This window comes from Poecilia formosa, unplaced genomic scaffold, assembly GCF_000485575.1.
Source record: "Poecilia formosa unplaced genomic scaffold, Poecilia_formosa-5.1.2 Scaffold619, whole genome shotgun sequence".
Lineage (NCBI taxonomy): Eukaryota > Metazoa > Chordata > Actinopteri > Cyprinodontiformes > Poeciliidae > Poecilia > Poecilia formosa.
The window spans coordinates 106,905-130,491 of NW_006800558.1; the positions used below are offsets into that span (position 1 = coordinate 106,905).

At 42.6% G+C, this 23,587-nt stretch overlaps 3 protein-coding genes and 1 long non-coding RNA gene across 5 annotated transcripts in view; 3 read left to right on the forward strand and 1 right to left on the reverse strand.

The window, feature by feature from the left end:
* LOC103130263 (solute carrier family 35 member F5) overlaps nt 1-9,147 on the forward strand; it is a 15,770-nt gene extending 6,623 nt beyond the window's left edge. Inside the window, exons 11-16 of one of the 2 annotated variants that reach the window (XR_001660219.1) lie at nt 96-255; nt 322-412; nt 486-640; nt 1,804-1,872; nt 2,017-2,576; nt 9,136-9,147. Coding sequence is in view for 1 of the 2 variants with exons in the window: in XM_007541603.2 (XP_007541665.1) it covers nt 96-255; nt 322-412; nt 486-640; nt 1,804-1,858 (461 nt within the window). In the remaining variant the exon portion in view is untranslated. Of the gene's footprint in view, nt 1-95; nt 256-321; nt 413-485; nt 641-1,803; nt 1,873-2,016; nt 2,965-9,135 lie in introns of those variants that run through there. The other variant, XM_007541603.2, reaches the window with a different exon arrangement.
* Nucleotides 647-1,772, forward strand: LOC107834426 (uncharacterized). Its single transcript, XR_001660220.1, has 2 exons — nt 647-746; nt 800-1,772. It is a non-coding gene; the product is annotated as an uncharacterized LOC107834426 (long non-coding RNA).
* gpr39 (G protein-coupled receptor 39) lies at nt 3,364-12,664 on the forward strand. Its single transcript, XM_007541604.2, has 2 exons — nt 3,364-6,722; nt 11,414-12,664. The coding sequence occupies exons 1-2, from the start codon at nt 5,954-5,956 to the stop codon at nt 11,884-11,886; spliced, it is 1,242 nt and encodes a 413-aa protein (XP_007541666.1). The 5' UTR covers nt 3,364-5,953; the 3' UTR covers nt 11,887-12,664.
* A 6,883-nt stretch (nt 12,665-19,547) lies between these two features.
* LOC103130265 (ly6/PLAUR domain-containing protein 1) lies at nt 19,548-22,885 on the reverse strand. Its single transcript, XM_007541606.2, has 3 exons — nt 22,726-22,885; nt 21,659-21,787; nt 19,548-20,039 (listed from the first exon to the last, which is right to left on the reverse strand). The coding sequence occupies exons 1-3, from the start codon at nt 22,772-22,774 to the stop codon at nt 19,807-19,809; spliced, it is 411 nt and encodes a 136-aa protein (XP_007541668.1). The 5' UTR covers nt 22,775-22,885; the 3' UTR covers nt 19,548-19,806.
* Nucleotides 22,886-23,587: the final 702 nt, after the last annotated feature.

Below are 23,587 nucleotides of genomic sequence, written 5' to 3' on the forward strand. Positions count from 1 at the left end.
AGGCCTCTGGTAGAGGACCCGAGCTCAGAGGATGAGAGAGAGAGAGAGAGAGAATGTGTTTTTTTTTTCTATAAATATATGTGTGTGTGTTTCAGGATTCGTGGGCCTCTTCAACCTGCTGCTGCTCTGGCCCGGTTTCCTGCTGCTCCATTTCTCCGGCTTCGAGGCCTTTGAGCTCCCCAGCCAGCTGGTCTGGACCTACATCCTGATCAACGGCCTGATCGGAACCGTCCTGTCTGAGTTCCTGTGGCTCTGGTGAGAGGTCAGAGGTCAGAGTGCGTTCGGATCAGGTCGGGATGAGTGACGTGTTTGCCTCTGCAGGGGCTGCTTCCTGACGTCGTCTCTGATTGGGACTCTGGCTCTCAGCCTCACGATCCCGCTCTCCATCCTGGCAGATATCTGCCTGCAGAAGGTCAGCCCCTGAATCCTGACCTCTGACCCCTGATTCCTCTCCATGCTCTGGTCTAACTTTGGTTCCTCTGCAGGTCCGGTTCTCCTGGCTGTTCTTTGCTGGAGCCGTTCCCGTCTTCCTCTCCTTCTTCATTGCTGCGCTGCTCTGCCACTATAACAACTGGGACCCAGTGCTGCTGGCGCTGCGCCGCCTCTACACATTCATGTTCAGGAAGCACCGATCGCAGAGGTACGGCAGCCCCAAACGGTCAAAAATATGATCAGGAAGCGCTGACCGCAAAGGTACGGCAGCCCCAAATGGTCAAAAATATGATCAGGAAGCAATGAGCGCAGAGGTATGGCAGCCCCAAATGGTCAAAAATATGATCAGGAAGCGCTGACCGCAAAGGTACGGCAGCCCCAAACGGTCAAAAATATGATCAGGAAGCACCAAGCGCAGAGGTACGGCGGCCCCAAATGGTCAAAAATATGATCTGGAAGCAATGAGTGCAGGGGTATGGCAGCCCCAAACGGTCAAAAATATGATCAGGAAGCGCTGAGCGCAGAGGTACGGCAACTGCTCAAACTCAAAATATTTCAATCTGCTGATAATTTCTCTGGAAAAGCTGAAAAAACACAAAATTAGACGATGAATTGAGAAGATTCTGAACTCAGAATGCGTCATGGAGGGACTAACTCCTCCTGACCAGCCAGGGGCGCCAGTACAGAGGAACAACTCAGTACTGTTTAAAATGTACTTTTTTGATCTTCCAATCATGTTGTAGAAATCCACGGCCAGCGTTCAGCTGTGCAAACACCTTCAAGGCGCAACTCATGCATTTTTATAAAACCTACAGAACGCCAGCGCAGACGTAAAGAAACTGAGAAAATAAAAAGTTAACAGTTGAAATATCAGCGAACTGGAGAGCAGTAGGAGAAGAAAGTCAGACGAGTTCAGATGTGATCTGATGAAGAACCTCTGCAGGTTCTGGTCGGTTCCGGGTTCTGGTCACATCAGCTCTTTAACTTTTTTTAGGAGTGGCTTCCTGGTTGAGTAGCAGACGCTTTGATGACGTTCTGACATCATCACTGTGATAACGGAAGCTGATTGGCTCAGACCTTCATCCTGCTGTCTGAGCAGTCATAGTTCAACGTTTTCTCTCCTCAATTTTAGACGCCGTTGCCATGGTAACTGTGACACAGAAAGCGCTGAAGCTGCTAATGGCTGGAGAGTCGGCCTCCAGTGTTGGAGAAATTAACAAGTTATTTCAAAGTTAATAAAAACACATTAAAGGACCTGCAGGCTTTTAGGTGTAAAAAACCCAAATATGGAGCGAAATCAGTGATTAATATATTTGTGAGGATCATAAGGCTGTTAGCCATGATGATGATGATGTGCCTCTTCCTCCTCAGACTGTCAGACGAACAGACTGAAAGCCTTATTCCTCTGCACTCGGTTGATGAGTGATCGTCCTTCTGACGGTGAGATTCTGATTTCAAAACTTCACCTTTATTAACCATCATCAGTTAATATTTCCATTTCAGGATGAATAAGGTGACATGTTGAGTTAGAGAGTTAAACGTTCCTGACGAACGGATCTATGACGAGTTTTTCTTCTCTTGCAGCCTTGGAGCCGCTGAGCCAACAGGCTGGAAGCTTCCTGGGCGTTGAACCTGTGCCTGTCATCCATCCAGCCTGATCTTTCATTTTGGTTCTTTGCGTCAGTTCTGGTTTCAGAAGCGGTTCCGGGTCGGATCGTCGTTCTGCTGAGTCAGCTCTACTTCCTGCTGCTCTTTTCAGAAATCAGTTTAAAATCAAACATCCGGTTAAATTCAACTTTATTTGCTTCGTTGAGGCGAATGAAACCAGAACAGCTGATCTGGACCGGAGAACAAACTGAAGCTCAGAACCTCTAAGGAACTAACCGTGACGGGGAACCGCCGCGTCACTCGGGACCAGAACACTAATTTCTCCTGGATGGATTCACCTTTAACCTCAGAGGAAATGGAATGATTCAGATTGCTCTGAGTTTCCTCCGTTTAATGGAGATGAGCAGAAACACGTTTATTTATCAATCACTACAGATTTCTACTGAGTCTCTACATGAAGCTGAAAACGCAGCCAGCGCCTCCTGTCTGCTGGGACTTCTGTCCTCAAACAAAGCACTTCTTCATCGCTCCTTCCTGTGAACTCCTCCTCAGCAGAAGAAAAGCCGACTCTTCTCGGTTCGTCCGGCTAAATGTGCGATGTTTTTGCTTCTTGGTTGGTTTTTGTTCGTTGCACTTTCTCTGTGTTTTGTTTTTTCTTCTGTGGTGATTTCAGCTGAGAAGATTTTAAAGAAGATTAATGTTTATGTTTTATAATGGTGCTTGTGAAATCATGGGTTGGGTTTTTCTTTCTCAGGTTCTCTGTCTTGTTTTGAGGATGTTGTACAATCTAAGAAAAAAGGCTTAAAAAGTTATATTATTAATAATAATAATCTCCCCTTTATCAACCAACTTGTGAATAATTCCTTTATTTTTCAAACCTGTTTTCATACTTCAGTGCACTATTAAAACATATCTTTCTAAAATTCAGAGTGAGGTGTGTTTTGTTATGGAAACGTGTCTCGACCAATCACAGGCTGATTCTGAGGCCACTTCCTGGTTATCCCGGGTGTCTCTTCATCCCGGCCTCTAGGGGGAGCAGTCACACAGTTCCTGATTAAACGTCCCGGAGCTTCAGGACGCTGTTTGGGTTACTTAGCCTGATATAAGAAATAAAAAAAGGGGAGTCATATTTTCACCATGTCGGTTTACAAATTTCTCAGTTTGGAACTAAATATTTAGCTTAAGTATATTTGTGTTTGTCTCGCCTGGTCTGAGCGCAACAAGCTATTGACTCCTAATGAAGGAAGATCATCCAAGCTCCGGGCCTCGGATCAGCGATGACGGTAAACTCTGGATAAATAAAAGTTTTGTAACCTGAGAAGCTGAAGAATATTCCTGCAGACATTAATGTTTTATTCAGCTTTTATTTTGTGTTCCGATCTGAAGCTTCCTTTATTATTTTTTAAACATTATGCTATGGTAAGCAAAACGGTCGTTTGCATGCAGTACCTTGCGGCCCTGTAGGGGGCGCCGCTGCCGGACCGCAGTCTGAGAAAGCCTGGGTTAAACTCCGTGAGCAGCATTCCTTCAGGATGGGTGGGTCTGTTGGAAGGATTTCATATAAACTCTGGTTTTCTGCTTTCTGTCGGCCCAGTTCCTGCTAGCTGAACTTCCCTCTCTGTTCTTTATCACTAGACTGACATCCACTCTAATATTTGTCTTCCCTTTTCAGGGATCTCATTATCAGCAACGTTCAAACGCCTCCGTGCTGTAATAAGACAATAAATCAATTAAATATGTCATAGCTCACTGCTAGCAAAGCACAGTCACCTTTGACCTTTGAGTAATCCCACCCAGGATGGAGGCTTGGTCAGCTTAGAGCCAGTTTGTTTCAGTCTCAGTATTATGGAAAACTGATTTTATGACTCAAACTTCTGAGTATTAGTGTTCAAATATTAGTATTCTTATTAACTGTAAGCAGAAAATCATCATAGCTAACTTATATAAGGCGTAAAAACATCAGTCTGTGTAAAATAAAAATTAGTGATGGACTTACTGGAATTAATCCACATTTAGTGATATTATAATTCACTGAATATGACTACAGGCTGAACTTTAAGCTAAGCATGTTTCATGTTTATTAAACTTTAAAACCAAACTTTATTTTAACTTGACTGAAGTAAAGAATAAATATTTCAAACAGACCAAGGCTTGTAAATCAACATTAGGAAGACGTCCTGGTAGCTTTATGAATGCTATCATAACAGGAGCTAACATTAGCTTACCCCTTGGTCTTCCTGTAAGCTCTTACTAACACTTTTACATTTTTATCAGTGCTAAATAAACATCTAAGTTAAATGTACACACTGGTTGTCAGAAATAAGAGTTTTAGTCAGACATTACTATATTTTATTCATTTAGGATCGCTAGCAAAACATATTTTAACAAGCTAATTCAGTTTTTTTCAGCTGAAACATGTATCAGTTCACACCACAGATCCCATCATGTCAAAGATGGAGCTAAAGCTAAAAGTTTGTGAACCTAAAAATTGGACAAACAACAAAATACATAAAATCACTCAGTTGACCGTCTAGCTAACATAGTAAGTCTTAGCAAGCTAAGTAGTTAGCTGGCATGCAACTGTCACACTTTCAAACTTTAATGTTAAATATTTAGTTAGCATGCTAAATAGTTTGCTAGTATGTAAATGTCACAGATTCAAACTAAATATTTAGTATTATTATGAAATTAATACTTCTGAGTTTCTACTTCAGAAAAACTTGAATCTTCCATGGTCTTGCACCATCTTGTAGAGCTGCTTATGAAGCCCTCAGGTTCTCTGGTACCAGACTGTAACAGGTCCAAGAGTCAGAACTCACTGATGGTGAGGCTTCTTCCCAGTATCGCGGCCCAGTTTGGGTCTCAGTCTGCCAGAAGACCTGAGGGCCGCAGAAAATGTTTCTGTTTAAGAGCCGATCCAGACCCGAGTTTAACCGAATCATTTCTGCTCCGTCTGCGTTTTCCATACAGTCGTGTTTTTCTATGTGGGGTTGGTAATGGTTTGATTATGTTGATCTGTACAGCATTTTGAGCTGCTGTTAGTATGAAGGGTGCTGACTGATTGATTGATTGATTGATTGATTGATTGATTGATTGATTGATTGATTGATTGATTGATTGACAGCTAGCATGCAGCTACAGCATGTTTTCCAGATTGAACTGGACCAGAGTTCTGATGGTGGGACATTATTTCTGGATCTGACTTCCAACCTTAATCAGATTATTTCTCTGTGTTTTATAAGTGTTATTTATTCAACATGATCATCTTTTGTGTAAAGCAGCAGATTTAATTCCAGTATGAAGTGAAATGCTGCAAAGTGTTAATAAATAAGGTTTAAATGTGTTAAAAGTTACTTACTAAAGTTTGAGGTAGTGTGAATCTTGCAGCAGGTGTTTTCTCTGATTTGGGATGTCTGATAAAAGCTGAGATTCAGCGCTGATGTAAACAGAGGCGCATTAATGCTGATAAGCCTGGACGTGTTTAATGTTTAACCGCCCGGCCCTGGAGGGAGGAGGAAACGCTGAGAGCTAAACGGAGCTAACGCTGGCCTCACACCGAGCCGGAACCAGGCACAATGAACACACGGCTTTAAGAGGAATTCAGGACGTCAAACTCATTTACCCAGACAGAGACGGACCGGACCGGGCTTCAGGCCAGAACCAGAACCACAGTTCAGTTTGGAGAACTAAACAAAGTCCAGCAAAGTCTTCATTTATTTAAACCAAGGATCTTATTGGGATCTGAGTTTAAAACTGACTGATAAACTTCTTGGTGAGTTGGGATTATTTTTGCGGGAACCCGTCTTCGGTTTCAGTGGTTTTGACCCATTGGTTCCGTCCAGAGGGACTGTGACCCGAGAGCTGATAAGCTAATCAATACCTGGAACAAATCTTACCTCACCACTCAGCTATCATGAGCGAGAGCAACAACACCGATGGGGGAATAGACTGGAGCAAACTGGAGCCCACCTATTCCGTCAAGATCTTCATGACCGTCCTCTACACGCTCATGCTGGTTGCAGGCATTGTGGGTAATTCAGTGACCATCAGGGTGACGCAGGTGCTGAGGCGAAACGGCTACCTGCAGAAAAACGTGACGGACCACATGGTGAGCCTGGCCAGCTCCGACCTGTTGGTGCTCCTCATCGGCATGCCGGTGGAGCTCTACAGCGCCATCTGGTTCCCCTTCGGAGCCGCGTCCGGCAACACGTCCTGTAAGATCTACAACTTCCTGTTTGAGGCGTGCAGCTACGCCACCATCCTCAACGTGGCCACACTCAGTTTCGAGCGCTACGTTGCCATCTGCCACCCGTTCCGCTACAAGGCACTGAGCGGCAAACGGACCTCGGTTCTGATCACCTTTGCCTGGGTTGTGTCCGTTCTCATTGCCTTGCCGTTGTTGATCGCCACGGGAACGCAGGGACACATACCGCACCGACAGGAACTGAGTTTCTGCACCAGTCTGAAGGAGCACTGGGTGATGTACAGAGCTAGCATCTTCGGGGCGTTTGTCCTCTACATAATCGTGCTGATCTCCGTCGCCTTCATGTGCCGGGCGATGATCCTGGTGTTGAAGAAGCCGCTGGGATCTTTGGACGACGGCATCAACGGGACCGAAAGGCCCGGAAAGCACGAGAGCGAAACCACGAAGGCGGCTCGGAAGCAAACGATCATTTTCCTGGGTGAGTTACTGATTTCAGATTCAGATCATCAACAGTGTCTGTTGAATCATTAAGGTTTATGGTTTCCCAACCATTTGACTTCAGAAGTGGGAAGTTTACTTTCTGCTGTAAGGAGAAGCGACGAAAGAGAGAAATGTTACTAGTGTCATAAGGGTGTCAGGGTCTCTGATGGCTCCATCTGCTGTGCAAAGCCACCAAACCAAATCCTGACCTCAAAATGTGACCTAAAGGTCTGAAACCTGCTGGCCTCTGACCTCTGGAGAAATCCATACTCCATCTCTCCTGGCTACATCAGACTCCAACCTCAGCTGTGTCTGATGAGAATAAAGTCCTACACACAGGAACAGGAACCCAAAGTCCAGCTGGTACCAGTGGTTGACTCCTGATGGTCCAGTCGACCCGGTTCTACTGGAACCAGAACATCTGCTCCACCTCCCGCTGCTGTGGTTCTGAGTCAAACCAACCTGTTCCCCTCCTGGCCTGTGGGGGCGCTGCACCAAGAACCACTGAAGGAAACAACACAAAAACCTCTGAAGACACTGAGAGCAACTTCCTTCTTCACCAGATGGAAACAAGATGGAGGCGTCAGATTTTAGCGGTTGGAGGATTTCTCTTTAGGCTAAAGACCAGGAGCCATTTCTGCTGCTAGTGCTAGGTTAGCACGTTAGCTTTGGTTGTGTTTACCCAGAATGCCGTGTGCTGTAGTCCACTTCCTGCTGTTGGAGCGGTCTCCGTTCCACTTGGCGTTCACATTCAAACTGAACCAGAGTTCACTTCAACTGAACTCAGATCGAGGTTTGGAGGACCAGAGGTCGATTAGCATTCACACAAACCGGACAGGACTTTGACTAGGCAGACAGACTGAACAGGATTGAATCCTAAGAGTCCAGTGTTTGTTTCCATGGGTTGATGCACGTCTTGCAGTTTCGTCGTGTTTGGAGGACAACGTGACGCTCCTGCACTGATGGGGCCCATTTTAGGGAACTAGAGCCTTCAAACTGAGGCTGCGCTCATCTAGTTCCAACAGCGCTCAACATTTTCTAATCTAGATAACCTAGAAAGTAACCCTCATGAAACTCCATCAGGTGTCTAAATAGACTAAGAGGCATCTTTGTTGTCTTTGAATTGCCAGTTGTCACTTCATCTGCCTGATCAGTGTTGATGATTGGATGTCGCTGATCAGAAATCCAGTCATTGGTCTCATCGCTCATCAGTGGCCGTTGTTAATTGAGTTTCGCCTAAACGGCTCCAGTTGTTCTGGGTTTACGTCAGAATGAGTCCAAAAGCAACATGACAAAGTTTTAAACTAAGCCACGAATCTTTGAGGATTAAACAGGAAGACAAAAGATCCGACAAAGATGGAATATTTTTCAGAGGCAGTCAGGTGTTCAGAGACTTCCAAGGGTTTGCCAAGTCAGATCAAATATTAATAAGAGAATCTGCAGGATAAAGAGGCTGTGAGCAGCGAAGTGGACGAGCGGAGGGACTCCTGTGAGCGGAGCTTTGTGTCGGTCGGCTGGGCAGCAGCCAGATCAGCGCCGAGACGAGATGTGAGCCAACGCTGAAAGGAAAACAGGAAACGAAGCGTCATACAACCGTCTGGTTTCACTGAGCTCACAGGAACAATGAAAACATGGAGCAAATACCGACCAGATGAAGAGAACATGAAACCTGGCTCACTGAACTGGCAGCATTTAGAAATCTGAAGCATCCTGGAGTTACAAATAATCATCATTATTCCTTCAGTTACATTAATCCCCTCAGATTTACAGTTACATAAATTACATTCATTTGTAAACACTCGCAAAGAGCAAGAATGTCATGAAGGGACATTTTGGAAAATGATGCCAACAGTGGTGGGCTAACGTCTGCTACTTCACAAATAAAAAAGCTAATCTTTAGCTTAACGCTTCAGGATTCTTTCCATCTTTGGAAATGCTTAGCATGGTTAGCTTCCCCTACACAAATGTTTCTGGATAAATTCTACAATGCTAAGCTAAAACTTAGCTCTCCAGTAATAGCAGAGCTAATTTTTGTGTTTCTGTCAACTTTGAAAACATTTAGTGTACGTACCTTCCCCCACTTTAATTTTTCTGGGCAAATTCAAAAGCGTCAAGCTAAAATTAGCACCTTAAATAATGGTGCAGCTAATTTAAGTGTTTTTGCTAACATTTAGCGCAGGTAGCTTCTCCTAAATGAGTTTTTCTGGATGAATTCTGAAGCTCATCTCCTCTAATAATTGTGGAGCTAATGTTAGTGTTTTTATTAACTTTAAAAACATTTAATGCACATATCTTCCCCTAAATTCATTTTTATGGAGGAATTCAAAAGCATTAAGTTAAAAATTAGCTCCTCAAATAATGGTGGAGATCATTTTTCTGTTTCTGATTCAACATTAGTTAAGAACAGTAAGTCTTATTCTTCCTGTCAGCGGTTCTTTGCATGTTTTGTAGAAAATCAGCTGCTTTGCATTTTCTCATCTCCTTCCAGAAGCGCTGATCCGGCGCCGCAGCACCAGATGCGTTATGTTTACTGCAAACAAAAATCTGCACCCATCAGTCTCCAATTCAGACTTTATTACTGTTGCCTCCGTTTATTGGAAGCCTCCAGCGATGCTAATCCAGCGTCTAGCGCCAGCTTCTGCTTCCTGTTGCAGACGAAGTTCTGTTGGCGGATTCTCCGAGCCGCCGGGTCGCCCATCAAACCGCCTTGCTGCTGATGCTGCTGGTCGCCAGAGCAACTCCAATAACCAACACTAGAATATTGATGCTCACATAAATATTGATGAAGACTGATATTATGCGTTTCTCATGGAGGAAATGAGCCGTTTTTTTGTTATTGACATTTATGGCATCCAAATAAATGAAGAAATGAATCCTGATCAAATTTCAGCCAAAACTAAAGATTAATCTTAAAAATTTGCTACAAAAAGCCTGAAATTTTGACATTAATCTCAGAAAAAAAATCTGAGTTTAAAAAGTCAAACATTTGTAAGAAAAAACTCACAAATTTTAAAATTAATCTCCAAAATTTTCAAGAGAAAAGAATTAAATTTCTGAGTCTGAAAAATTGGAAATTTTGTAGGAAAAAATGTTTTGTTGCGTTCACCTGGAGAAAGTGATGATTTATCTGATCAGTGATTGGACGGTTGACCTGATGACATCACAGTGTAGCGCTGTGTATCATCATGGTAACTAATCTGATTACTTGCTGTTGGAGCCATAATATAATATAATATAATATAATAAGAATATTATGGTGACACTTTATTTGACGGGCTGTGAATAAGCCTTCATGAATAGTTATGACTGTTGTCATAAAGCGTCATTTGGTAAATTATGACACTCTTAATGCAAAGTTGACATTATTCAAAATGTCTTTGTTATGACAACTTGACATTAACCAAGAAATCATGATCTGACATAAATTTGTTATAAAAGTATTACTGATTGCATTTTAAAAATTATGTAGGTTTATGTTATTAAAGGTAAAGTTTAATCAGTAATACTTTTACAACAAATTTATGTCATGTTTATCACGGTGTCATGTCAGTCTTTTTCACACCCCGTCAAATAAAGTGTTACCAATATTATTAATAATATTTATTTGTTGGAGCTGTTTATTCTTTATTTGAACAAAATTTTTACCTTTAATTCTGTTCAAATTTGCTCCTTGTTACTTTATATTTCTGGGTTATTTACCAGGTTTATTGGTGGTTCAGTTTGTTTTATTTGTTTTCCTGTGTTTTGTTGCCATGTTGCCTGGTTGCCGTGTTGACATGTTGCCATGTTGACGTGTTGCCATGTTGATGTGTTGCCTGGTTGCCATGTTGTCTTGTTGCCATGTTGACATGTCATGTTGCCTGGTTACCATGTTGCTTGGTTGCCATGGTGACGTGTTGCCATATTGATGTGTTGCCTGGTTGCCATGTTATGTTGCTTGGTTGCCATGTTGCCGTGTTGACATGTTGTTGTGTTGCCATGTTGACATGTCATGTTGCTTGGTTGCCATGTTGCCTGGTTGCCATGTTGACGTGTTGCCTGGTTGTCATGTTGCCTGGTTGCCATGTTGCCTGGTTGTCATGTTGCCTGGTTGTCATGTTGTCATGTTGCCTGGTTGCCATGTTGCCTGGTTGCCATGTTGTCATGTTGCCTGGTTGTCATGTTGCCTGGTTGCCATGTTGCCTGGTTGTCATGTTGTCATGTTGCCTGGTTGCCATGTTGTCATGTTGCCTGGTTGTCATGTTGCCGTGTTGTCATGTTGCCGTGTTGTCATGTTGCCGTGTTGTCATGTTGACGTGTTGCCTGGTTGCCATGTCTTGTTGCCATGTTATGTTGCTTGGTTGCCATGTTATGTTGCCTGGTTGCCGTGTTGTCATGTTGCCATGTTGTCGTGTTGCCTGGTTGTCATGTTGCCTGGTTGTCATTTTGTCATGTTGCCTGGTTGCCATGTTGCCTGGTTGTCATGTTGTCATGTTGCCTGGTTGTCATTTTGTCATGTTGCCTGGTTGCCATGTTGCCTGGTTGCCATGTTGTCATGTTGTCATGTTGCCTGGTTGTCATGTTGTCATGTTGCCTGGTTGTCATGTTGCCTGGTTGTCATGTTGTCATGTTGCCTGGTTGTCATTTTGTCATGTTGCCTGGTTGCCATGTTGCCTGGTTGCCATGTTGACGTGTTGCCTCCCCCTGCAGGTCTGATCGTCGGCTCTCTGACGCTCTGCTGGTTTCCTAACCAGCTGCGGCGCCTGATGACGGCGGCCGTCCCGAAGTCTTCCTGGTCTCTGTCGTATTTCTGGATCTATGCGTGGCTCCACCTGGTGGCCGACGCCTTCTTCTACCTCAGCTCCGTGCTCAACCCGTTCCTCTACAACCTGTCATCTCGTCACTTCCGCCAGGTGTTCCTGCAGGTGCTGCGCTGCCGCCTGACCATCCAGCACGCTAACCGCCACGCCGCGCCATCGCCGCCCCGCGCCACCTCCGCGCACTCGCTGCGGCCGCTGCTCCAGAAGTCGCTGCGTTTCGGCCGGAGGAGCGGCGGCAGCCAGCAGAGGGCGCCGCCCACCTTCACCACCTTCCAGAGCGACTCGGCGCCGTCTGGCTGCCGGGTGGCCGTCAGCCTGGGCGAGCAGACCGGACCGGAAACCAGAACCGAGACAGAAATCTGAATCCTGAAGCCGCTCTGGCCCCGTGAAGCGTCGGCGTCACGGCGACGAGACAGTTTCATGTCTCAACGACTTTCTGAAAACTGTTAGAGCAAAAAAAAATTATAATTCACAGAAAAATCTTCAACATGGTGGTGGAGGGGTGATGCTGGGGGCGTCCAGCCGGGTCTGAATCTACAGCAGAACGGCTGGAATGGCCTAGTCAAAGGAATGTTTGGCCCTGCAGAGAGACTGCTGCTGGGTCACAGGGTGTACTTACTTTTCCACACGCAGCTCTTAGCTTTCTTGTTTTAATAAAAAATGACGCGTTGAATCTGTTGAGTTTTTCTAGAATCTGCAGCTCAAGTTTACAGAAACTTCAGTTTTATTACAAAAACTTTCTAATAGTTCATATTTATCCAAATTATGATATTAATCATCTTTATTAACTTAAATTGTCACCTAATTATTTTAATTTGACTCCTTCACATTCTGACTTCTAGACTGACCATCTGAGTGGCCTAGTTAAATCCTCTGTGGTCTGCAGGTCCCGCGGCCCCCGGCTGCCTGTCTCTGAGGGCTGGTGCTGCATGTCTGTATGGCAAGCTGATTGAACATAAAATCAGCTTCACCACAGTTACATCCCAGATTTCTGTACTAGTCTGGTTTCCTCCTGTTGCCATGGTAACCAGGACTTAGTCTGGATTAGACCTGAGTGAACTAAATCTGTTGGATTAAAACTGAAAACAGGAAGAATTTTCAGATGAGAGTTGATATAAAATCTGTTTTTAGCTGAGAAAATATGAAAAAAAAAATGAATGATTTTCATTTAATAATAAAATCTGATTTGTTTGGAGAACTTTGACCCAGTTGAAGTTAAATAAAATTATTAAATTTAATTTTAGTTTAAGTTAAATAATCTTAATTTCAGTTTTATCTGTTGGGTTTGAGACTTGAGGAGCTCCAGGAAGGAGGAAAACCACAGAAGAAGACGGTTTGGTGTTTCCTCCATCAACACCCAGATCTGTCATCCAGAAAATCTCAAATAAACCGATGGGATTATTTCCAGCATGAATAATTTTCATCTGGGATTTACAGGAGATTTATGCTGGTTTAACGGCTCAGATGGAAAATCCTGATAAACGATTTTACGCAGACAGGAAGTCATTAAATCAGACTTCCTGTGTTTAATCAGTCTGGCGGTAATCCCACATCCTGAACTCGTTTTTCTTTTCGTCCAGTTTTAATTTTCTTTCCGGCTGAAACAAACAGAACCGATTCGGCTCTGAGACTCGCTGTGATGATGAGGAGGAGGATGATCTTCATCGTGTTTTCTCTTCATCCAGCCCATCGATCCAACGGCTGCTGGATTATTTACTCAGTGGGGCGTCACATCGATTTCCTTCCCCTCTTCTGTTTCCTGTCCAGATCTCACCGACGCTTTAAATTTATTTTAGCTTAAAGATAAATAAATATCCACCTGGTTACAGATGACTTTGATTTTTTAATAAATATTTTAAATCAAACTAAAGTTAATACCAAAGATTATTGGGAGCCATTTTTAAAGTTTAACTGGGTTAATTTGGGTTAATTTGGCCGTTACAGGAGGTTCAGTTCATGAATTCATTCATTTATAAACGTCAGCTAGCTCAGAGATAAATGCTTAGCTAACATGCTATCAAAATAAAAGCTGGTCCTGTGAACTTCTTTATCGTCGTTTCTTTTTCTCTTTTGTTGACCAACATTTACATTTATTTAGATTATAAAACAAAGTAAAATCAGTTTTAAGGGTTAAATATTTATTGATGGATTTATAAAGACCCAGCTTTTATTTTGACAATCCACTTCCACTGAATTAGCATATGAGCTAAATATTTAGTTTGAAACTGTGATTTTTATAAATATGGTTAAAATATGAGTTTAAAAAATTAATCTCCATCCATTTCTCTATAAGAAGCTAAATAATAAAAATTATTGCTGATAATTTGTAACAAATTTTACAAACTGCTGTCCTGAGTGACGGCTGAACGTCTTCCTGTTGGTTGGTCCCAGTAAAACACATCAACACTGGTGAAGAACTGATAAAATGAGACGTTTGAACATTATTAAAAGTTTTATTTTCATATTTTTTCCATCTCTGAATCTGTTTCCTCCTGCAGGAGCTCCGTTTAAAACCTCAGGTTTCTGCAAAGACGGATGATTAATCGCTCCGATAATCAGCTTTAGCTCCCGTCATTCCACGTTTTGGTTTTCTTCCTGCAGCGGAACACCGGATCTGTTTGACTCCCGTCGGCATGACGACGGTGCTAAACTCAGATTAATAATATGGATTTATTAGCAACATGTGATGCAGAAAGGTGCAGAGCGGTCTGTGCTGACTCTGCGGTAATTTTCCAGCCCAGCGCTCTGGCGGGGATCAATGAGCCACCAAGACCGGAGAGAGTCATCACTATCCGCCACCGCGCTCCTAACAGATGATCAAGGCGGCCATGTTGGCCTGACGCGACAACACACTGCTGCTTTAAGCAACGCTTTCAGAAACTCTAAAAATGGATTTAATGCATAATTCTGATTCAGATACAATAACTTCAGTCAGACGGATGGAACAGAACCGACCCGTTTCGGCTGAACACGGGAAAACTCAGACTTCTTGTTTTCCAGCAGCAGCTGTTGGATGGAACAACTCAGATTTCCTCCACATCTGATAAAATATGTAATGAGCCTTAAAGGGCCATGTCATGTTTTTAAATGTTCTTTTTCCATCTGAATCCTCCAGTTGTGGCCTATTTAAAGCTGAACTTTGGTCTGGTTTTCTGGCTCTTCAGGCTCATCTCTGACCTCTGACCTGAGCGCGGTTTGTTTTGGTACCGTGTCTTTAAATGGAAATGAGTCACCTCAGAACAAGCTGCTGCTACTAGCAAAACAAGGGCCAGGACGTCACCAACAAACAATGAATCCATGTCTAAAGTAGAGTTTGTTGACTAACCAGGGTTATTAGCAGCTCAGCGCTCTGCCGTGTCGTTTCCACAGACCGAAGGAATCGACGAATCAGACAAAGACTTTGAGCAAATCCTTCGTGACGCTAACAGAGAACATCCCTAACCCTACCACAATGAACGTGCCGCCGACGACATGACCAAATTTGCAGTACCGTAATTCCGCCACACGTAGCGCTATCTGAAAAATTCCAACGGTTTCTGAAAGGGGAGACGTTGCGCTTTCCAGCCAATATCGGGTTATTACGGTAGTTTCACAGCAGGGAGTGAAATTAATCTGAGGGGCACTCTATTAATAGACGGTAAATTGCAAAAATAACATTCTGGATATCGAAAGTTCCAGTTGTTATGGATAAATGGAAAATATATTTACTCACAGGACAATTAAAGAACTGCGTACAATTAAAAAAGGCAAAAATATCCAATCGGACATTTTAAACTTAGGTGAGAAAGAGTAAAGCGTCTGGCTACGTTTTATTTTGTTGGTTAAAGTTGTTAAAGTTTGATCTTCTAATTTATATGTTCTATAATTCTCTTAGATATTCTATTTATGTTTTACGTTATGTCCCACTCTAGTTCCGGTCTCACTCCAGTCTTGGTCCGGTTCTGGTCCCGGTCCCACTCCGGTCCCGGTGCAGTCTCGGTCTGGTCCCACTCCGGTCCGGTCTCACTCCGTTCCCGATCCGGTCCTGATCCGGTCCGGTCCTCTCCCTCCTTCAGATGCTCCTTCATGTTGGAGGTTAAAGGTCGCAGTGTGTCCCACATTCTCCTCATCCGCCCTTCGCCCATTTTGGGTCCCATTTCCGCCCGTACGCATTTTTACGCACTGCTGCGAAGTGTATTACCCACAATTCATTGCGTCATGTGACATTTGAGTTAAAAGGCTGATTTATGGCAATGTTTGGTTGTTTTTTGCATCTTTATAGAAAATTCAAAAAAATATCATGACAAGGCACATTAGTAATAAAAAAGTTTGATATGATAAACTGAGCAGAAAAGAGAAGAAAATAAAAAGAATCACAAACCATCTGAGGAAAGTAAAACAAAATGTCACATGCAAAACAAATTTCAGATCTTAAATTAAGATATTAACATATTGGTTTAAAGATATTTCACTTTAAAATGGAGGTGATTTTTAGAAAGCAGTATTTAAGAATAAAACTTAGAGGATTAAATATATCGTAATTTAACTCTTCATCCCTGTTAGACCAAATGTTATTGCATTAATACTAAAGATGGAATAGATTTCTTGTACAACATCCACTTTTGAAACTCTTTCTAAAAACTTTAATGAAGTTGCAATTGTATTGTCTGAAAATCTCAGTCATTGATATTTATTTTGAATTTCTTTTGCAGAAAGTCATTATAGGGAAAATTTTACACATAATTATGAAATGAATGTCTTAAGTTTTTTGTGGGAATGGAATAGAAAGCTGCTTGGTTGTTATCGTCATGATTTTTAAACAAATGTTTTCTGTTAAATTTAATATTAGTACATTTTAGTGTGTATTTTTTGCCATCTTGGAAATATGGCAAAGTTCACAGAGCGAGCCGTCTGTCGCAAAAAAAAATAGAATAAAATAAGTTTTCAAAATGCTGAAATAATTTTTGTTTCACTGAACATGTGGGATTATATTGAATTCAATAAGTCATAACAAAACACATTTCTTCATCAAATATCTCCAGCAGAAATACCTTTACTGCCCATTTAAAGTAATCTGTTTTGTTGTAGTTGATCTTTTTGCAGCAGAATGCCTAAACACTGACCAATCCGCCATTTTGGATGTGAAGCTAGACCCAGGGCCGTTCTGACCCCTGACCCCTGATGTGACTGATCTTCATAGGGGGCGCTGAGCGCTGGACCGGGCCAAAGAGAGGACGTGAAGACAGGAAACAGAACTGCTGTTTAAACTCTCGTCATCCACTTCAAAATAAGAGAATGAATATAAACGTCTAATGACTTGAAGAATTTTTAACAATCATTAAAAAACTTCAACAAAGATATTTACTAAACAGCCAAGAAAATTGGCGTTACAGAATNTGAAGTTGCAATTGTATTGTCTGAAAATCTCAGTCATTGATATTTATTTTGAATTTCTTTTGCAGAAAGTCATTATAGGGAAAATTTTACACATAATTATGAAATGAATGTCTTAAGTTTTTTGTGGGAATGGAATAGAAAGCTGCTTGGTTGTTATCGTCATGATTTTTAAACAAATGTTTTCTGTTAAATTTAATATTAGTACATTTTAGTGTGTATTTTTTGCCATCTTGGAAATATGGCAAAGTTCACAGAGCGAGCCGTCTGTCGCAAAAAAAAATAGAATAAAATAAGTTTTCAAAATGCTGAAATAATTTTTGTTTCACTGAACATGTGGGATTATATTGAATTCAATAAGTCATAACAAAACACATTTCTTCATCAAATATCTCCAGCAGAAATACCTTTACTGCACATTTAAAGTAATCTGTTTTGTTGTAGTTGATCTTTTTGCAGCAGAATGCCTAAACACTGACCAATCCGCCATTTTGGATGTGAAGCTAGACCCAGGGCCGTTCTGACCCCTGACCCCTGATGTGACTGATCTTCATAGGGGGCGCTGAGCGCTGGACCGGGCCAAAGAGAGGACGTGAAGACAGGAAACGGAACTGCTGTTTAAACTCTCGTCATCCACTTCAAAATAAGAGAATGAATATAAACGTCTAACGACTTGAAGAATTTTTAACAATCATTAAAAAACTTCAACAAAGATATTTACTAAACAGCCAAGAAAATTGGCGTTACAGAATTTATCCAGGGAAGCTAAATGTTGTCAAAGCTAACTAAAGCGCTAGGCTAAAAATTAGCTATGTTATTAGCTCATGAGCACAAATACTCCCACTGCTGCTAGTGATGTTTTAAACAGATTGATAGAGGAATAACAATGGCTAAAAACAAATATTTCTTAACGTCTAAATGAATATTTTCAAATTAAGGGCAGGACTCATTTTGTGCTGCACTAATAGATTAGTTTAATTTACGGTTTTCTACATATTAGCGTGTTGCTATGTGTTAGCATGGTTCAGGCTCTATATCTCACCTGGATTTGTCGAAGTGCAGCTGGAAGGAACAAAGCTGTTTTCTTCTCCTCTGGTTGTTTGCTTTGTGTCAAAATCATTGATCCCAGAAGCCTCAGTGATGAGCTCAGTGTTTCTGCTAGGCAACCGCACGCTGCGTGGCTCATCCCGCACTCCGGCCGCCGCCGCCCAGAGCCGCTAACATGGCGGCCGAAGCTCCAGCTGCGGGTCTGCTGCTTCATTAGAGCTGGAGCCCCGACCGGAGAACAGACCGGAGAACAGACCGGAGAACAGACCGGAACCCTGACCAGAGAACAGACCGGAACCCTGACCGGAGAACAGACCGGAACCCAAACCAGAGAACAGACCGGAGAACAGACCGGAACCCTGACCAGAGAACAGACCGGAACCCTGACCAGAGAACAGACCGGAACCCCGACCAGAGAACAGACCAGTCTGGAGAACCCGCTGCTGCAGAAAAATCCCTCCAAATATCAGTTTAATTCAACAGGAGAAGATAAATATGGATCATTTCTGAACTGAATCCTTCTGTCCACTTTCACAGCTTTCTGTCCAGGTTGTTTGGAATCAGCATTAAAATTAATCCACAACTAAGAAAACAATCTATTTTGTAAATGGCCAACTAATATTAGGTACAGATTAATAAATTAACTAAACAAAGATAAAACTAATGATATTCACAAGGTGGTCCACAAACGTGTTCAGAGCTGCAACTAACATTTACTCAGATATAATTACTTGAGTAACATTTTGGGAAAATATTTTTGATTCCTCTGTACTTTTAAATTTTACTTGAGAAAACTCAGCTGAATTATTGCTATTGTTAGTTTATTATTTTGGGGTTTTCTCCTCTGGTCACATCAACAGAAAATGACTCATGTCCAAAACAAATAACCTAAAACAAAACTGTGCAGAAAAAACTCTGACATTTTGTAGGATAAACAGAGTTTGAAACATTTAAAATTTGCTTGGAAAAACTAAAATTTTGAGATTAATCTTAAAAATTTTCTAAAAAAAAGAAAAAAAAACTTGGGAAAGTTTCTGAAGTGGAAAAGTTTTGACATTTTAAATTCAGAAATGTCCAAGTTTTTTTTTCTTTTAGAATTTTCTTAAATTTGACAGAAATTTAGTCTTTTTTTTCCTCCCATCTACAACGATCCCAGCCTGCTGTCGTAGAAACGAGCTTCACTCCTGAGTTATAAAAACCAAGAAGGAACAAAAGTTTATTTCCACTGAATCTAAAGTGAAGCCATTGTAACAGATGTAGCAGAGTTCCTGCAGGTCAAAGGTCAAATCTGAGGCAAGTTTCTGTCGGTATCAACCCTCCCTGTTCTGAAGGTTGCTCAGATGAAAACTGAAACTTTATTCTGAAGGGTTTGATGCTTCCTCTCTTCTCTAGAAAAATTACATATTTATTTCTTCTGCAGGAATATAAGCAAGTCGTTAATTGATTGCTTTTCAGCTGACAGAAGGACAGGACTCTGAAGCTCTGTGTTTTCCCAGCGGGGTCGTGGCCCCCTGGCGCCCCCCCTGCGGACCGTTCAGCTCGGCATCGCGTCGGTTCAGGTGAAGTGATGAACTTTCTGACGCCGAGATAAAACCAGGAAAACGTTCAGAGAAACAAACATTTAATAAAATATGAAATGCTCCTTTAATTGGTGTAAAATCTGTTGTTTCACTGCGACGTGATAACTGATCTATTCTGTTTATTTCTACCCCGTTTACTAGCCAGCTGTTAGCATGCTAACTCTGTCCTAACAGTAGAAATGGTGGATCTGCTCTGATGTTAAAGTAACTTCCTGTTTCCTGCTCTGGTTTTCAAACAATCAGTGAAATCAGGATGAGATCCTCCAGACCCAGCGAGTCTCTGTCAGCAGAGGATGGAGTCCAGCAGGAGGAGGACCAACATGAGGAGCGGGAGCCCGGTGGGGGCCGCACCGGATGAAGGCAGGGGCCGCCTCTTCTGGCGGGGCCCGTTGCAGAGCGGCGTGCTGCAGCAGCTGATGCAGACAGAGTGGAGCTTCCCGGTGCAGAACTGCTGGTAGCCGGAGGAGGAGATGAGGCAGGCGGAGGAGGAGGCGCACGACTTCCTGTACAGGATCCCTGGAGGAGACGGAGACGATTACAGGCTGGGCTGCTAGGGGGCGCCGTGTGGAAACAGTAAAAACTAACAGCAATAATTTGGTTTATTTAACCTGTAAGGCAGAGGTTCCCAAACTGTGGGGCGCGCGCCCCCTTGGGGGTGCGCCGTGCCATTGCAAGGCAGCGCAGGATGGATGGATGAATGAAAAAAAAAAAAAGATGAACGCTGTGTGTGTTTGGGAGGAACAATTAAATCATTAAAACACATTGAATTTGTCAGCTGTAATAAGTTAGCTTTTTATGATTTTATCACATATAAAACAAATTAATGGTACATTAAATTCTTCAAACATTTAATACATTTTTAATATTTTTTACAATTTTGTCCCTTTTGGCCTTCCATACAACGATTTGAAGCTCCTGCACAAATTATTTTATTGAAAAACAAGAGTTAAAACACAGCTACACACAATCCTAATCTAGAGAATAATCATCTCACAGCCTGGGATTAACCAGGAAGTTAATCCCAGGAAGTTTCTGATATGGGCGCTTCCCCAGGGCGGCATTAGATTGGGACAGACGCCACAAAAAATATAATGTCTCATCTGTCAGGAGGCATCTTTGCTGGTTTTCTCCCATCCATCTGTCAAGAGGAGTTTGTTTACAGAGAAATTTAATACCTGCAGTATATTTTCAGGATGTGTTGCTTTCAATCTGATCTGGATCTGCAGATTCAAAAGTTTTAGTTTATGAGAAGAGATGCTTTCACTGCTCTGCTCCACAGGAACGGAGGACATGAATTTCAGAACATTTTGTAGAGAGAGGAACTAATCTGATGAGGACAACCGAAGCTGGTCGGGTTAAGGATCCGCTCCGGGAAACCATCTTTAGGGAAGTGTTGGTGAGACTCGGCCTGACTGATCAGCATTTCTGCCTCTTCAGCTCACTGAGCGACGATTTGTTATGAAGGAGTTATGAACGTGTCTGCTGGTGTTTTCCAGCCAGCAGAGTCTCCATGCAGAGCGGCGGCCATGTTGGCAGGTGGATGGCAGGTGGAGGTGATCATGAAATGTTTGTCTTAAAGCTGCGGTGCTCACAGAGACCAGAGGATTTCTGCAGGACAAGAGTCCTTTAGACTTATAAGAACCAGAACAGGAAGACATGACATTAAACACCAACTGCAACACAAAGCAGCTAAAAGAGGCTCTACTGGCCTCAGCTACGGATTCAGACAAAATAATTTACAAAAAAAAAAAAAGAAACTTATGAACATAAATTAACGCAGACAGCTGCTGTTCAGGCCAAAGGTCTGCAACCTTCAGGATCCAGGGAAACATTTTCCCCTAATCCTCCTAAATAAATGTCTCTAGAGCCAAACTGCTTAGCTACAAACTAAACATATAGTTAGCATGATTAGTAGCATACCAACTAAATATTTAGTCACCAAGCTAAGTATTTACCTCATTTATCTAAATCGTTAGCAACTATTTATTCACAAATTATTCACTTTTACAAAGTAAAAATATAGTAAACTAAATAGTTAGCTTGCTAACTAAATATCTCGGTACCAAACTAAGCAGTTAGCTCTAAGATAAAGCCAGCCACCACCCTTCGCCACCAGACGGCGCTCTTTGACTCACCGTCGTCGTTCACCAGCACCTCCTTCTGGCACATGTCCTGGACGTTGACGGTGCAGTTGACGATGAACTCGGGCGCGGCGCAGTCGTCCGTCATCTCACACTGGTAGCACTGGATCTGGAGGGCCAGGCCTGCGACACACACACACACACACACACACTGCAGTCCCTCTTCAGGCAGGAAACCAAGACCCAACCGCCGGGAGGAAGCAGGAGCGGAGCAATGGAAAAGCTCAACTCAAACTGAACTCCGAAAGTTACAGAAACATTGAAAAAAATGTTTTTCAATGTTTTCAGACTTTGAAATTTTTATTTTATTTTATTCAAAAGCCAAAACTAGTGTTGGAACGTGAAGAGATTCATGACACATTTATGTCATCATCTTTGTTTCACTTAATTAACTCTCGTCTGTTTCTGTTTTTTCAGACCCTCCGACAACTGACTGAAAGTAAAATCTGATTTTAACCGTTTAGTGTCTGTGGCTGAGAGGAGAAGATCAGGACGTTCAGTTCGACATGTGAGGAAAAACAACAGAGGAGTTCCTCGGGGTTCCCGGTCCCTCGGGGTTCCCGGTCCCTCGGGGTTCCCGGTCCACCAGAAGCGATTAATAATGAGAAGCTGCTCAGTCCATAACCCTCATCAGCTCCCTCACTTTTATTTTCATTTTAACTACCAGAACTTCCTCTTCATCAAAATCAAGATTTGAAATAAGAAGTTTCAGTTAATATTATTTATTAGTTTTAAATCGTTCAGTATTTTTGTTTCTCTAGTTTATAAGTGGAAATTAAAACTAATCTGCAGATGTTTCTCCCTCATTTGCAGCAGATTCTCTGATTCAACTCACCTGGTTGTTGCGCGCAGAGCCACAAACAATCAGAACCAGAAATAAAGGTTCGAGTACAACCAGACCGGGTCAGAACCGGACCGGATCCCAACAGGAAACATCCATCACCGTTCAGACTGATCCCTCCACCTGCAGCTCTGATTTGTCTCAGAATCCAAATCCCGCCGCGTTGGGAAGTTACTTTGGGAATTCCGGGAATGTTGCGGTGAAAGCTGCGGTTCCGTACCTGAGCCGAGGAGGGACATCAGCAGAGCCGAGACGGTCCGGAGCCGCATCCTGCCAGCCGGAGACTCGGAGACACGCTGCGCTCCTCTTCCTCCTCTTCCTCCTCCTGCTCCGCTCCGAGTCCCGCGGCTGGCGCGCGGCCATGCGCGTGCACGCCTGCCTCATGTACCACGTGATCCAATCAATCATCACGGCTGTTGCTCCTTAATAAGATTTTAATGCACTTACACATTTATTTCAGGCCCGAAAAGGAGAAGAACCAAAAATATAATTTTTTACTTGATTTTAAAGTAAAAAATGTTCTCAGAAATGACTAAACGCATTAAATCAGAACAATAATTAAATAAAAGATAATTCAGTGATTTGCCATGTGGATACGGCTAATCACCAGGGCAGGATCACACACAGGGGCGGCAGCAAAAGGTTAATCCACCTTCTTCGGTTCAGTCCATCCATCCATCCATCCAGTCATGTTGGAAAGCATTATGTGAATCTAAACATCAAGAAATTAAGATTTTCTTTTAACATCAAGTCTCATTTGAACTTTGAGTCTCCTGGTGGATTCTTGTTCTGAATAGTGGCTGTAAACTGGGACCACTGGGTGGAATTTAAAGTTTTTGCATTACATCAAAGGACCAACGCCCCGTGAGCGCGCCCTGGTGGCCAGAATATTACAAATCAATAATGAACAGGAAGTGATGTCACACTCAATTCACTGAGTAACGCTAGCTGAGTCTAAGTTAGCATTAAAGGCTGTTTTGATGCTAATTACGTAATGGAGTCTGCATCCAGCATGCTGAGGTGAGTGAACCACCCGACCCAAACGCTGCAGACTCCGGTCGGTTCTGGTTCTGTTTCACAGA